The sequence below is a fragment of the Poecile atricapillus genome, chromosome 1 (assembly GCF_030490865.1).
Source record: "Poecile atricapillus isolate bPoeAtr1 chromosome 1, bPoeAtr1.hap1, whole genome shotgun sequence".
Lineage (NCBI taxonomy): Eukaryota > Metazoa > Chordata > Aves > Passeriformes > Paridae > Poecile > Poecile atricapillus.
In genome coordinates, this window is record NC_081249.1 from 167208814 (window position 1) to 167222567 (window position 13754).

The following is a 13754-nucleotide window of genomic DNA, read 5'->3' on the forward strand; positions in this document are numbered from 1 at the left end:
CTGGCCAGCAGTTGCCACTTTCAGATATTCCAAGCCCCCAGGCCCAAGGCAGACTCCCCAAAACACAGACCAGGGGAACAGATTTGAAAAGCAGTGTGTGAGTAACTTGTCCTGGTCCTCCGAGCAGCGTCTCAGACTTGCAGACAAAAGACTGCTGCTCCTCATCTCAGATTCTCCTGACACCTTTAAATTCTGACCAAATGAAAAGAAATTGAAACATTCTACAAGAAAAAGCTTTATTTTTCTCCTCTTCTATGGCAAACGCATGCTGCTCTGACCGAAGCTGGAATTTAGTGCTTTCTAAAGCCTGCCTGATAATGCATGAACAGATGGAGGCTGAATTCTTTCTGGATCACCTTTAATTGTGGCATTTTTGGACGGTCTTTGCAAATTAATGACAAAAAACCACAAATAATTTGTTTTTAAAAGCAAAATTAAAACCTTCTGCTGTTCAGATTTTCTTACCGAAAACTATCGGTGTCATTTCAACCTGTCAGAGTGCGGCAAGAATACACTGAGCTAGGAGAGTAATTAAACAGGAAAAAAAATTACAAGAGAAGTAATTTCTTTTACAAAACCTGTAACTTAAGAATAAACATGCTTCCAGACACACAAAACCTTCTTAATCACTTATATCAAACCATCTCAGCCACAGTAAAATTGAAAATAGAGTCCTTGCTCCAAAGTGAAGATATTTGCATATTTCACAGAAATGGTTGTCAGGTTTGTATATAGATTAAAAAAATGGTTTACAAATATCATTCCTATAAACAGCAAAACTAGGTGATATTTTTCCAAAAAAATATTTTTCCTGAGACAAATGGCTGGTAAGTACAATTTCAAATCAAACAGTTATAATTTTAAAATTATTAAAATGAACAACAACTCTCCTAAATCAGAAAGTGTCTGTTGGTCAAATTTGTTTGTAGTGTCCCTTAATGCAGCCATAATTAATAACCAATTTGGGAATAAAGCTATAGATGTAAGTAAAAGTGGAGATTTTAGGCTTTATAGATTGTTGTATTACCTACACTCTAAAGGCTCTTTCCAAGAGAAATTCTACTTCTATATCCCTCAGGCTTCTGAATGCTCTTCTGGTGCACATTTGTTTTGTAAGGAGGGGTCACACATCTGAGCTAATAGTTTGATCCATTACAGGCCAAATTATCTTCTGGCCTTGGCTGAACTTGGAGATACTATATAGCAACAAATTAATATAAATTTATGTCACTTTCCCTTCTCTTAATATTTCTTAAATGTCTTTGAAGCAGCTCGGTTTCCATTCCAACATGCAGTGGTGAGGGCAGATCTTCAAATTGCTTATGACAGAGGTTATGTGCCTTCTGGCAGATAACGGAGACCTGTCTTTCTCTGAGACTTGGATATTGCATTTTTTCCTTGTACATGGCTTCAATGTATTTTTGCTCCTAAACGAGAAGCCTGGAGATGCCCTTGAAATAGAAAAATAGGTCTGAAATTATAGTAATACTTTAGCATCTCATTCTTTCACAAAGCCTTTTCAGCTAATACTACTTTTATCTGGGGAAAAAAGTTTCAAATTTGAGGACTTCCTACAGATTTTTTTTTGTTTATTTATTTATTTGTTTGTTTGTTTGTTTGTTTGTTTGTTTATTTTAATATATCTGAACTTTTCAGCATGTAAATTCAGCAGATGCACTCATGGTAGATTTTTACTGCTCTGCTTTGCTAACCTCAGGAACGATGGGCAAAAGACTGGAAGAGAGAGCTCTGGCTTCAAACTTTAAATCTTTTATCATAATTTCTGGTGTGTGGTAGGGAGAAATATTAGTCTCCTCTCCTCTCCTCTCCTCTCCTCTCCTCTCCTCTCCTCTCCTCTCCTCTCCTCTCCTCTCCTCTCCTCTCCTCTCCTCTCCTCTCCTCGAGTCTCCTCTCCTCGAGTCTCCTCGAGTCTCCTCTCCTCGAGTCTCCTCGAGTCTCCTCGAGTCTCCTCTCCTCTCCTCGAGTCTCCTCTCCTCGAGTCGAGTCTCCTCTCCTCTCCTCTCCTCTCCTCTCCTCTCCTCTCCTCTCCTCTCCTCTCCTCTCCTCGAGTCTCCTCTCCTCTCCTCTCCTCTCCTCTCCTCGAGTCTCCTCTCCTCTCCTCGAGTCTCCTCGAGTCTCCTCTCCTCGAGTCTCCTCTCCTCGAGTCTCCTCTCCTCGAGTCTCCTCTCCTCGAGTCTCCTCTCCTCGAGTCTCCTCCCCTTGAGTCTCCTCTCCTCGAGTCTCCTCTCCTCGAGTCTCCTCCCCTTGAGTCTCCTCTCCTCGAGTCTCCTCTCTTCTCTCCCCTCTCTCCTCTCCCCTCTCCCCTCTCCCCTCTTTCCATGAAAATGTCCTTTCTGCCAACCTTGATATGTGTAAATGACAAAATCTTTGGAGTACAGTACATCTTCAGGTCACAGCCTGGACATTAATACCTGAAGCCCAGAAAGGTTTTGCCATCTGCTGCTTAAAACTCCTTCATTGTCAGAGAGAAAGGCAAGAAAATAACCAAAAGCATGGAATAGCCTCTGTAAAGTCAGCTAAAAAAATGGCTACGTGGATATGATAAGAAACTTACAGCATTCTAGGTGGCCTAAAGAATAAAAGCTAATTACTCATTTGGTTCCAAATTGCCTAATGAGGAATGAAAAATAACAAGTAGATACTTTTTCAGAAGTCCCTTAATTATCTTTTGATCTCATTGCTAGAGGACACTATAGTGGCAGGTTCTCTGAAAAGTCTAGATTGCAAAATATTAAAACAGAAAATAAACTATACTGGATACCAAAGTCAAAGAATAAGAAGAAGATGCTACTAAAAATAGCTGCATTCATGCACTGATTTAACTACTGACTACTCCTGGGATAAAGTTGTTCCTTGCTTTTCATTTATTCAACCAAATTCATATTTATTCATCTTAAAGACTTTCTTGTTGCCTGCTAAAGGCAGCCCATGAAGTCTGATTGCAGTGAATGTGAGAGAATATTGTCACTAACTTCCAACAAGCCAGAATTTAATTTTCCTCTATGTGAGCAACAAACAGAAGCAGAAGTTGGACCATCTGACTTTTTCTAATAAAACTGGGCAATACTTGCACAAGTATTACTGTGGAAATCTAAAAGTCTGGAAAGAAATAATGAGCATTTAAACGGAGGAAAATGGCAAGTGTGTGCTACAGTAGCACTGAGAGTCAAATGCTTCTGCTTCTGCACATTAGAACTGAGGAACCAAGCAAAGTGCTGTGTATCAAGAAACGGGGCTGTGAACACAAAATAGGCCAGTCTAAACCAAACAAAAACACACTGAATTTTCACCACTCTTTAGGCTGAACCAGAAAATTAGTAACCTCTGGACTTCTTAAATTTGGACTTTAAATCACAAATGCTTCCTCCAGTTGTGTTTTATATAGACTCTTAATTATGATCTGTAACAATTCATTCTTCACAGTGCATCTCATACCAAAAGGGAAAGGACTGTGGGTTAAAGGGTAATTTGGTCTCCCTTTGGTCAGGTTTGTTTCTTCCACAATCTGGGAAACTAGGACTTGAGAAGCCTTATGAACCCTGCCATGGAGAGCCTTGCTGTAGGTGGAGGAAGCAAAGGCTCTCAGTGAGTCTGGGGATAGCACTGCCTGCATAGTGGACCATTGAGGGTCATTATTCTGCTATGGATTGTAGCTTTGTTTCTAAAATAAGATTATTTGTATGGAAAATATTCAAATGGTTTACAATAGAGCTTAGGTATCCTGAGCATATCTCAGCTGTGAGTAGTCCTAGAGACATAAACAAGGAGAAGGAAGAACTGTAAAACTGGCTGCAAGTCCTTTTCCTCCCCTGAGTTCTAAGCTGCCTGGGGGACAAAAACTGCTGCCAGAACAAACTGGATCAGACCCAACGTGGAGAGCAGGATGAGCCCTGTGATACATTACTTATTTAAATTCTGCCCTCTCAGAGTAACTTCTTTGCTGCTGAGTGCTTCCCTCTGTTCTAGAGGGGGTCTCACGTTGCTGAGACCTTTGGAAATATCCTGACTGGAGTGCTATAAATAGCAAGTATTTCCCACTGACTAAAACCTGCAGCATAGCAGCAGTCTGATGTGGGTTTATTTTCCTGCTTGAGGACTACATAAGTGCTTGTGTCCTCTCTCCGCTGAGACATCCCTTTGCTTTAGGCACTGGTCTCTCTGCTCACTGCTGGGGAGTGTTATTGAACCTGGCTCATATTCCTGTTCCTTCTGATCATTTTTTCTCTAATGAAAGACCTCCCCATGGGCACCTTTCCTAGTTTCCTCTCTCCCTTCTCTTATGGCAGGTCTTTGCTTCTTTTGGGTATACTGATTTCTACTGTTTATTAATTTCTGCTCATTCCATTTTGATTCCTCTGCTGTTCATACATACTGTGCACTGCCTGTGCACACTGCTGTGTCTGGATGAGCTTTTAGTCAAGCTTCTTATAACCCCAGAGCTTCTCTTGGCCTTATCTTGCATTTACATGACGCCTTTCTGTTCCCTGAAACCAAACTCTAAGAATAAATGCAAATGTGATTCCCTGCACCTACCAGTGCTTCTCTGAGCAGGATCTTGGCTGATAGCTGACAGCATTCTGTGTTACTGGAGTTTAGGAGAGGACTGTCCAGTAAAAACAGCACAAGGAGCAAGAGCAGATACAAAGTCGTCACAGAAGTGAGAGTGTGACAATGTAATCCCTAGAAAAAGAACAGCAAACAAGCACAAATGTGTGTGCCAAGCATGCCTTCCTCCTGCACATCACAAGCAGCAGCACTTAATGCCGTGCTCAGCATCTTGCCTGGGGACTGTCCAGGATTTAAGCCAAGCACCCAACTTCCCAAGTTTGCCCTTGGAGGAAAAAGAGGTTGGAAGTGCTTATTAGGAGGAAAGGAACAAAACTGCATTTGGCTGTGATGTTCAAGTTAGGTTAAATCCTCGCCTCCCTGTTTGGTAATTCGAGCACTTGTTTGTGAGATAAGGGAAGGTGTCAGCTCCAGCAGCATCTGAACTCACACTCTGCTTTGTATGATTTCTGTGCCCTCTTCAGTTTGCTAATCAAAACAAGTTTCCGCTGTTTTTCTTATCCCCAGAGGGTGGAACTATCCTCAGAAAATTAAAGCTCTCTTATCTCTTAATGTGTCATCACAACTAATAGCCTGGGGACTGTAAACAAGTTTAAATATCAAAACAATTTAGCTGGTGATTGTCTGTGATTATGGATTAAGAATACAAAATTTGTGCTCACTGATATTCAAGGTAGATTGAAAACAAAGAGCCATATCCTCAACTGATGTAAATGGAGGTGGCTGAGCTGAAGTGGGGGAGGAAGTCTGCTTTGTACCAGCTGAGCATCTGACCCTGGGAGGTTTTCAGAAGCTTCCATTGTTGTTTTTTGAGGTGCCAGATAATACATGACAGCACAGGGCTGATCAGGAGGAGCATTGAGGGCCCCTGGGAGAGCCTGGATGATCCTCCACTTCTCTGAGCTCCCAGGAGCTCAGATTCTTCTGGCTGGGCCCTCCACTCACAGCCTCTTTAGGGAGCTCATAAATAATAACTTAGAGGAGAAATGATTTAATATTACCAAACTTTTTCAAGATCAAGTCAAGGTGCCAGCATATTCAAAAACTGTCAGATATGTCAGGGCAGGTGCTTTGTGAGGGATGTGTTTTGTATCTTTGATGTGACAAACATACTGCAGTAAATTCTCAAACATGCACTTGCTACTGCTTTTTCCAAAGCCCTGCCATCAAGCCATCACCTTTAGATCAGTCAGGCTGAGTGAAGAGATGCAAAGAGATCTTCTGCTAGAAATGCTTTTCTAAAAAATTCTTTATTTTAGAAATTGCTGTTGGCAATGGCAGTGATGTGCATCATGTTCCCCAGGTTTGGGGAGATGGGAGTGGGTATATTTCATAGCACAGCTGGATTTAAAACTTTTCATGTTAGCGTGTTCCTCTTTTGGAAATGTTTGTGAGGCCTCCCTTTTGTTATAGACCATTTTCTGCTGTAGGCTGAATAACCTATTCTTCAAAAAATCCCACAGATGAAAAACTGAAGCAGAGAGAATAAGTGGATTTCCTGTAGATATACATGAAGTCAGCAAAAGTGCAAGGAAATTAATAGTGCAAGGAGTGTCCTAACCACTGAACTGTCCTTGTCTCCCATGTGCAGTGCAGAATACACAGAATATTTATCTTTTAATGGATAGCCTTTTGGAATACATATCTTTTCAAAGGCTGATATTAGGTTAATGATGAATCTTACAAAATGAAGTAGGAAAGGCATTAATTTTGATGTGGCAGGAAAGAGCTTTCCTAATGAGGTAGTAATTAAATAAGAAAGATAGTTATTAAAAAAAAAAAAAAAAAAAGAGAGAGAGAAATTGAGTGTTCTCTAGCTCTTCTACCTCAGCAGTTCTAGCAGTGGTTCTGGGTAAGGAAAAGGAATGTTTCTGTCAAGCATGAAGTACCACCAGAAAAATATAAAAGGAAAAATGTGTCATAAGAATAATAAAAATATTAAATAATGTCAAAAAATGAAATAAGTAATAAGAATGAAATAAGTTCATTCATTAAGAAGATAATAATAAAGACTGAGAAAAGGTGACCAGGAATCCAGATAACTTTTCTATTTTCTTAAGTGGGGTAATTATACTAAAACTGACAGCAAGTATTTCCCCAGAAGCAAAAAACACCCACAAACCCCAGCCAGCAAAAATTCTACTCTGAGCATGAGATCTGTGAAGGTTAAAGGCTTGAGTCTGACATTAGGAGAGAGCTACTCTTCTCCCAAGGTCAATCCTTACATATGGAGAAGTAATTTTGATTCTGGTCTCCTCACTGTACAAAGTCAACGCTCTACCTTATTTTCAACAGTGCTATATTTGGCAAAGTACTAATATAATTGTGTTTGGTCACAGTCATGTCCTGTTTGAATGTTAAACTGCTCTTATACCAAGGCGTTGTGTGCTCTCTCTTGTAGCTTCGGCGATGTATAAAACGACGAGCAGCGCAGACCCGCTGGAGCAATCCCTCCAGGGAAACCTGTGCTGCCAGTGCCCACACTGTGTATGTTTTGGGGGTTTTACTTCACACCAGCTTTTGTCTGGATGCCTACTGCCATGGGCTGAAAGCACTTTTTTTGGGTATAGTTTCATCCAAAAAAGATGCAGTTTATGCAGTCCCAGGATGCACCATAGCGTGAGCCAAATACAGCACATGGGCACATAGAGACAACCTCCAACAAATCACATTGAGCATCAGCCCATGTGTAAACCTTCACCTGCTGATGTCCTCTTGTTGCTCATCATGTTCCAGCCACCAGCCTCTCTGTGCATATTTCATTGCATCATACTGAGGACTTCTCCCTCAGTTAAGGCCCCTCAGTGGGACAGAAATAACCTGGCAATCTGATTCATGTCACCTGAACTGAAACCACCCGCTATCTCCTTGCTAATAAGTACAGCATGCAAAGAGGAAAAATGTGATTGTACAACCTCAGAAAAGAGATTTTGCTGCCCAAGGACGTCTGCCTTTCTCATTCGGCTGTAATGGGTGCCTGAGAGAGACTTTAATAATAAGGCAAAGATGTGGTGGTACTTCCCCAGAATAATTTCTTAGCTTACAAAAAATTCACAACTCAAGGATTTGCTAAGCCAGAGGCTTTGTCTTTATATCTAATAGTCTATGATATGTCTCCTTCGTTTGTGAATTATTTAGCTATTTTTTAGATTGATGTTAATTTTAGGATCTAGCATTCTGCAGGAGAGAATTTGATATTGACTTCGTGCTGCACAGTTTATTAAGAAAAAAATGGGGATGTTAATAACAGGAGATCAGACACTGTCTGAGCCCCCATGCTGCTGCCTCTGTTCACATTAATCCTGGAATCAGAGTTTCCAAGTGCTTGTGGTGCAGGGTGACCGTACCGAAGTTAAGAGTGCCAGTGGCTGCAGAGCAAAGGCGCTACTGCTGTGGCTCTCCACCACTCTCTGTGGGGTTTTTTGTGTGAATGGGAAACTCTGCCCAAATCACGGGATGCAGAGTCAAATTGTACCTTCTCTGGCTTTTATCAAGACAGAAAGGCTTGACCCACAAGATGCTTAGGCATGATCATATTTCTGTGGGAACCAGAATGATGAATCAAGATTGTTCAGCTCTTGTGGGAACCAGCCAGAAAGAACTTTACCCTCCCCTCAAATCCTTGCATTCCAGGCCTGGGATTTTATCAGACTATATTTGTAATCCTAGTTGATTTCTCAAATAAACACTGAAATGCAAACAGTTGGCCAGAGGGAAAACCTTCCAGTTACTGAAGGGGAAAATAACACAATATCCGAATGACTCATGGCTCTGTGGGTGAAGTCATGGCTGCGTGTCATAGCCTGGGATGTGGGTTTGTGGTCCGATGCCGCATGGAGTGGATGCACTTAGGTTGTGACGTTAGCATAAATGGCTCTGGTAGGAACTCTCCTGTGATTTCCCAGAGACAAGTTGCTTGTAAAGATCCCACTGACTGCTCAGTGGCAATTAACAAGATAGGGAGGACACACCAGGACGAGGGGCAGCCAAACCCTCCTCTGGACACCAGCTGGGGCAAATACAACAAAACCCTTCTGCAGCTAGAAGAGGTAGGTCCTGCAGGAAGAGCTGGAGATGGCTGTGGCTGAAAAAACATTGGAGACAAAATTTCTGAGGGCTGGAAGGGAATCTGGAGAGGGACAGCATATCCCTGTGAGGTTTGGCTGGTGCCTGTGAAATTTTGCTTTCCTAGGGCAGGTTATCCAAAGACCTTCTGGATGATCATGCTCTGATGTTTGATGCCCTGCTCCTTCGTACCCACTGCTCTCACTGACTACTGTCTGCTGTGGATACTCTCAGGTTTCTGACTCCATTGTTATTTTTTCCTCTGATCCAAAGTTACAATAAGACAAAACATGTAAATGCTAATGCAAGTGTAAGTACAAAGGCCTCTGCAGAGCCCCATTGCTGCCTTACTTGCCACTAACCACTTGTACCTGCTGGAAATCAAACACTTCTAGGAAGTTGCCAGCTGTTATTCTCTGTCCTATATATGAACAACTTGCGGATGTGACAAAAATACCGGTTGTTTTTCCTGGATCCTGAGTTCTGCCTCTCAGTCTCTCCATTGCAGGATTCCTTACCTCTCCCAGTCCTTTCCATCCTTTCAGTACTCTGGCTGCTGCTCTGCAGCTGTGCAGTGCAGGAGCAGCTCAGAGGAGCTGCAGGTCAGGATGATAGCTGCTGGAGGGGATCTGCTCACAGAGGTGGTGGTCAGTTCTTGGGGAGCCCTCACCACCATGAACATGTGCACTGCCTGGGAGGTACTGCTTTTGCTCTGTGAGTTAGTGGAGGGAAGAATGAGGGTCCACTAAAGGACCAAATCAAATCTCTCTTTTAGACAGGAGCTATTGGGGAACAATTTTTTGTTTGGTCCCAGTCAATCTGCTTTCTACTGCAGAAATACAAGGGGATACGGTTTGTAGCTTGGAAGACAGCAGCAGGGCTTTGCCTGAACCCAGATCTTGGCAGATCACTTGGCACTGGGAGACCAGCCAACCTTTTTCAGTTTTCTGGGACACTCTGTTTTGCCCATGTGATTAAAATGTGCAGTGTTAGATAAACACAGATAAGAATTTATCCATTTCTAATTTGAACAATCAGATGTTTACCCATTGTGGGAAGACCAAGGGAGCTTCTTTGTTTGTGACTTCAGCTGTGCTGGGAGTCAGGGATCAGGGCTCATCCCACATTTGAAGAATCTTCTTTTTTTAGGCTGGGGCTGTTGCTTGGGAAATGGCTGTATTCTCCCTGCAGGCAGATCAATACATTTCAGCTCACTGCACTGCAAGTAACTTTTCATCGTACATTAAGAACGAGGAAAATAAAAGCCAAGATGGATGTTATTTTGGTTTTGCTTTTATTTTGAATTATTTATTAAGCAGTCACTGCTGTCTTCCTTTTCATTGGGAGACAAAATGCCTTTCTCTTTAATGATTTTTTCCTAGTAAAAAAGAGGCAAGGTCTTCCCAGTTTTATTTCCCTCTCTTCTTGGTTCTGAAGTGTAAATATGGGGTGTCCACAGCGTGGCAAGATGATCTCCTGCAGTCCCAGTGCAGGCAAAGTCCCCGCTGATGCTGGAGGAGTCACACCTCATGGTACTTTTCTGACCAGTTTTGTAATGATATAGCAGCTGAGTTATGTGTGCTAGGAGTAATTGCTGGCATGTAAGCAGAGGGTTATAAGTAAACCACAGGATAGCCAAACTATAATTTCAATTTACTAAATAGCTAATAGAAATACTAATCTTTTTCAAGTGAATTTTTAATAAAATGTGTTATGGTGAAAAAATTCTACCGTTGGCTCCACTATTAATATGAATTTCTATACTCCAACTAATAATCCATTTTGATGTTTTTGTTCCTAAATCTAGGTTATTCTGAAGGGGAAGATAAAGAAACTGGCCACCAAGATGGTAATCACTAGTGGAAATGAAGAAGATAAAGGCAGTCAAGAAAAGGAAAGCAAAGAAGAAACCATCTTGGCAATGCTTGGAATTATTGGGACAATTCTGAACCTCATTGTGATCATTTTTGTGTATATTTATACAACGTTGTAAACTAGAAGGCATGCAAATAGACCAGATAAAACAGCCATTAAGAGTGACAACAAACATTGCTGACTATTGACAAGTTCTTTAATCAGAATTGACTCTGTATTATATTAACACATCATAAAAGCACTGCCTGAAGGCAGCGAAGACTGAAGCACAATTAATTTAACAAGACTTTTTCACACAGTAATAAGCTTAACTCTTCTCTCCTGCCCTCTCCTTTTCGGTTTGGTTTTCAGTTTGGGGGAGAATGACTGCAGTTATGTAAGTTGTAGCTTTGAAGAAATCCACCAGGGATATGTTGTTTTAACACAACAAAAATAAAAAAAAGGAAAAGAAAAAAAAAAGGGAAAAAAGGAAAAGAAACTGTACACTATATATAATTAGAAATGTATGCTGTATACCCGCAAAGATTGAACTCAAAGATAGCTTCATAGCACAGATCACGTGTCTGTTAGGTCAAATGGTTTTTTCTCTTGGTTTTTGCTTTTACTTACATTGAATCTGACAAGCTTTTTATTTAGAATGAACATATGGTGCAATCATGAAAAAAACAATTCCATTGAGCAAGGTCTGCCTAAACCTGATAAAATGTTGGGAGAAATACATTACATGGTTATTTTTCCTTTCTCATTTGCTTAACATCTGTGTCTGTTCATACCAATGTTTATAAATATATATTTTTAATAAATGTGCTATATTTTTAGCATGAACCAAATATTTGGAGACACTTGTATTCATGCAGCTAAATTTTGTTTGATGAAGTGCCCCTTTTGACAATGGATGTTATTTTTCTCAGCAATTATACAGCAGTCTTGTTTGCAGCCCTCTCACTGAGGTCTGAAGCAAGCTCACATCATGCTCACATGCATGACTTGAAGTTGGAATGTCAGCTGAAAAGCATTGCTGCTTAATATGGGAAATAGCAAAACATTTTAAGGTGACCTTTGGAGACTGGTTGCAGAAAGAAGGCTCTATTTATAGTTAAAAAATGAAAAAGCAAATGAAAGCAATACTGAAGCATCTCACAAAATACTGCAAAATTCATAGAATTTATGGCTTTCAGAATCTGGTCATGCTCTCTAAGTACTTGTGCTGAGAGAAGTGAGCAGAGTTTTATACAGTTGGAAAGAGAAATTTATAGAGCCTATAGCGAGGGGCTTGAATGAAATCCAGACTGTAAATATGGGGTGTATTTTAAATGTGAGGATCATTAACCCTTTATGCTTCTCTGACATGTGCTTTAACTGAGTTGGTGCAGTGAAATTCTCTGACTTGTGTTTTTGACAGGAATGTACAGTGATGATGATCACCATTTTTCTTCAGAGTTCAGTACCTATAAATATATGAAGCATTAAAAAAATGAGACCTCAATTCTGCCTCAAGCTGCCTAAGTACATTGCCCACTAACTGATATAGCCTCTTAAAAAATAGGTCAATTAATTGTTTACTGACTTGTGGTTTGGATTGTGTCCTCAGATGCACAAGGAGGATTGGTACTGAAGCCAGCTAGAGCTGTGAAAATTTTGACCCTGGAGTCTCATTAATTTCAGTGATCAGACCTGTCCCTCTGGAATCAATAATGAGTTTTTCACCATTTTCCAGGGTCTAGGAATGATCTCAGAATTACAGAATTTCAATGAAGGATATAAAAGAAAGCCTGGAAAATCCTGAGGGGCACCTCTTACAAACAGAGGTGTTTAGTCTCTTATGGTATCATACAGTCAATTACAAAACCATTAAGAGTAGAAAAAAGATCAGGAAATAAATTACAATGAAACCAGATACGAAGACTGAAGGAAAGCAGAGCAAAAATAATCTCGTGTTAATGAAAGCATGACAGGGTGAGAGAGGTGAGAAAATGAGCAGAGATTTAAAGTAGAAAACAGAACAGAAAACCAGTGCCATGCATGCCAGCATGGCTGAAGAAACATTTGTGTTTGCACAGTGCTGGTAGAGCTGCAGGTCTCAGAAAAGACAAGAAACAGTGGTGCAGGAAAGTGTAGCTCAGTGAAGGTGATCTTGTTTTTAAATTTATAGTTATTTATTGATAATTCTAAGGAATCGGTAAACTCTGCTTTTTGATCATCCCGATGGCTAAAATATATTTTACTCTACAAGGCATTTTTTCTTCTGTTAAAACTACTGCTGCTCACAGCCTGTGGCTTTGAGCACCTGCACATGCTCCAGGCACCAGTCTAACTTCAGCCAGGATCTTTTCTGCAGATACTTCTCTTGAAGCTCTCCTCCTCCTTTTCCAGCAAACACCACAGCCATCTGCCGGAGGCTCATGCTCATCTTCCAGAGGGGCAGCCTCTGAGCCAAAAGATGAAGTCTCATGTCAGATATTTCTTTGCCTCCCTCTTCATCAAGTGGTAATACCTGTCATCTTCTTGTGGGCATGAAGATACTTGACAAATCAAATTTCATGAGGGCTTCTACTATTGTTACAAATTAAATCTCTGCATTGGAAAACAGCATAAGACACCCATTAAAGTAAAGCAGTACTTCTGCTGCTCAGCACAGTTGCACTTATTCAGACATGGGCCAGCACCTTCAACAAGACAGGTACAGCCAATAGCCCAGATAAGCTGAAATGGTGGAACAAGAGCCTAAGGATTCCATGTTTTGTCTGCTGTGCTTTGCCTGTTAGTCTTGATGTAGGCAGTGTGCCCAGGTGGACTATCACCCCCCACCACAGCAGCTGTGTGCAGTGTGCTTTGCCACAGGACTTTTACCCCTCTGAAAGAGGAAGAAAGGTTTATCCTATTCCACAAAAAGTTTAACATTTAATATTTTAATTTTACAGGTTTCTGTTCACAGATAGTTCTAGAAATATCCTGGGGCAATTTCTTCTTAAGTAGATTCATTAAGTATTCATTTAAAGAAAAGTGAAGAGTTTCCTTCGAGGGCAATTTCTTTACCTTTTATTTGGTACTCATAAGCGCTGGTAGGGGAAATGTTTTCAAGAATGACAGTGGAAAAGGAATATTCTATACAAGGATTTGAAGGTGTGCCTACCCAGGCACCTGTGGGCAGGCCTGCTCTTGGCTCAGTGACAGCTGGACCCAAATTATCCTCAAGCTTTCTTTTTTATAAGCAGTTTTCACATACA

The 13754-nt window shown here is 40.9% G+C and overlaps 1 protein-coding gene across 1 annotated transcript in view; it reads left to right on the forward strand.

Moving 5' to 3' along the window:
• TUNAR (TCL1 upstream neural differentiation-associated RNA) overlaps window positions 1–11357 on the forward strand; it is a 28912-nt gene extending 17555 nt beyond the window's left edge. The window contains exon 2 of the mRNA XM_058851579.1: window positions 10460–11357. Coding sequence (XP_058707562.1) covers window positions 10460–10645 — 186 coding nt within the window. The 3' untranslated portion in view covers window positions 10646–11357. The remainder of the gene's footprint in view (window positions 1–10459) is intronic.
• The last annotated feature ends 2397 nt before the right edge of the window (window positions 11358–13754 follow it).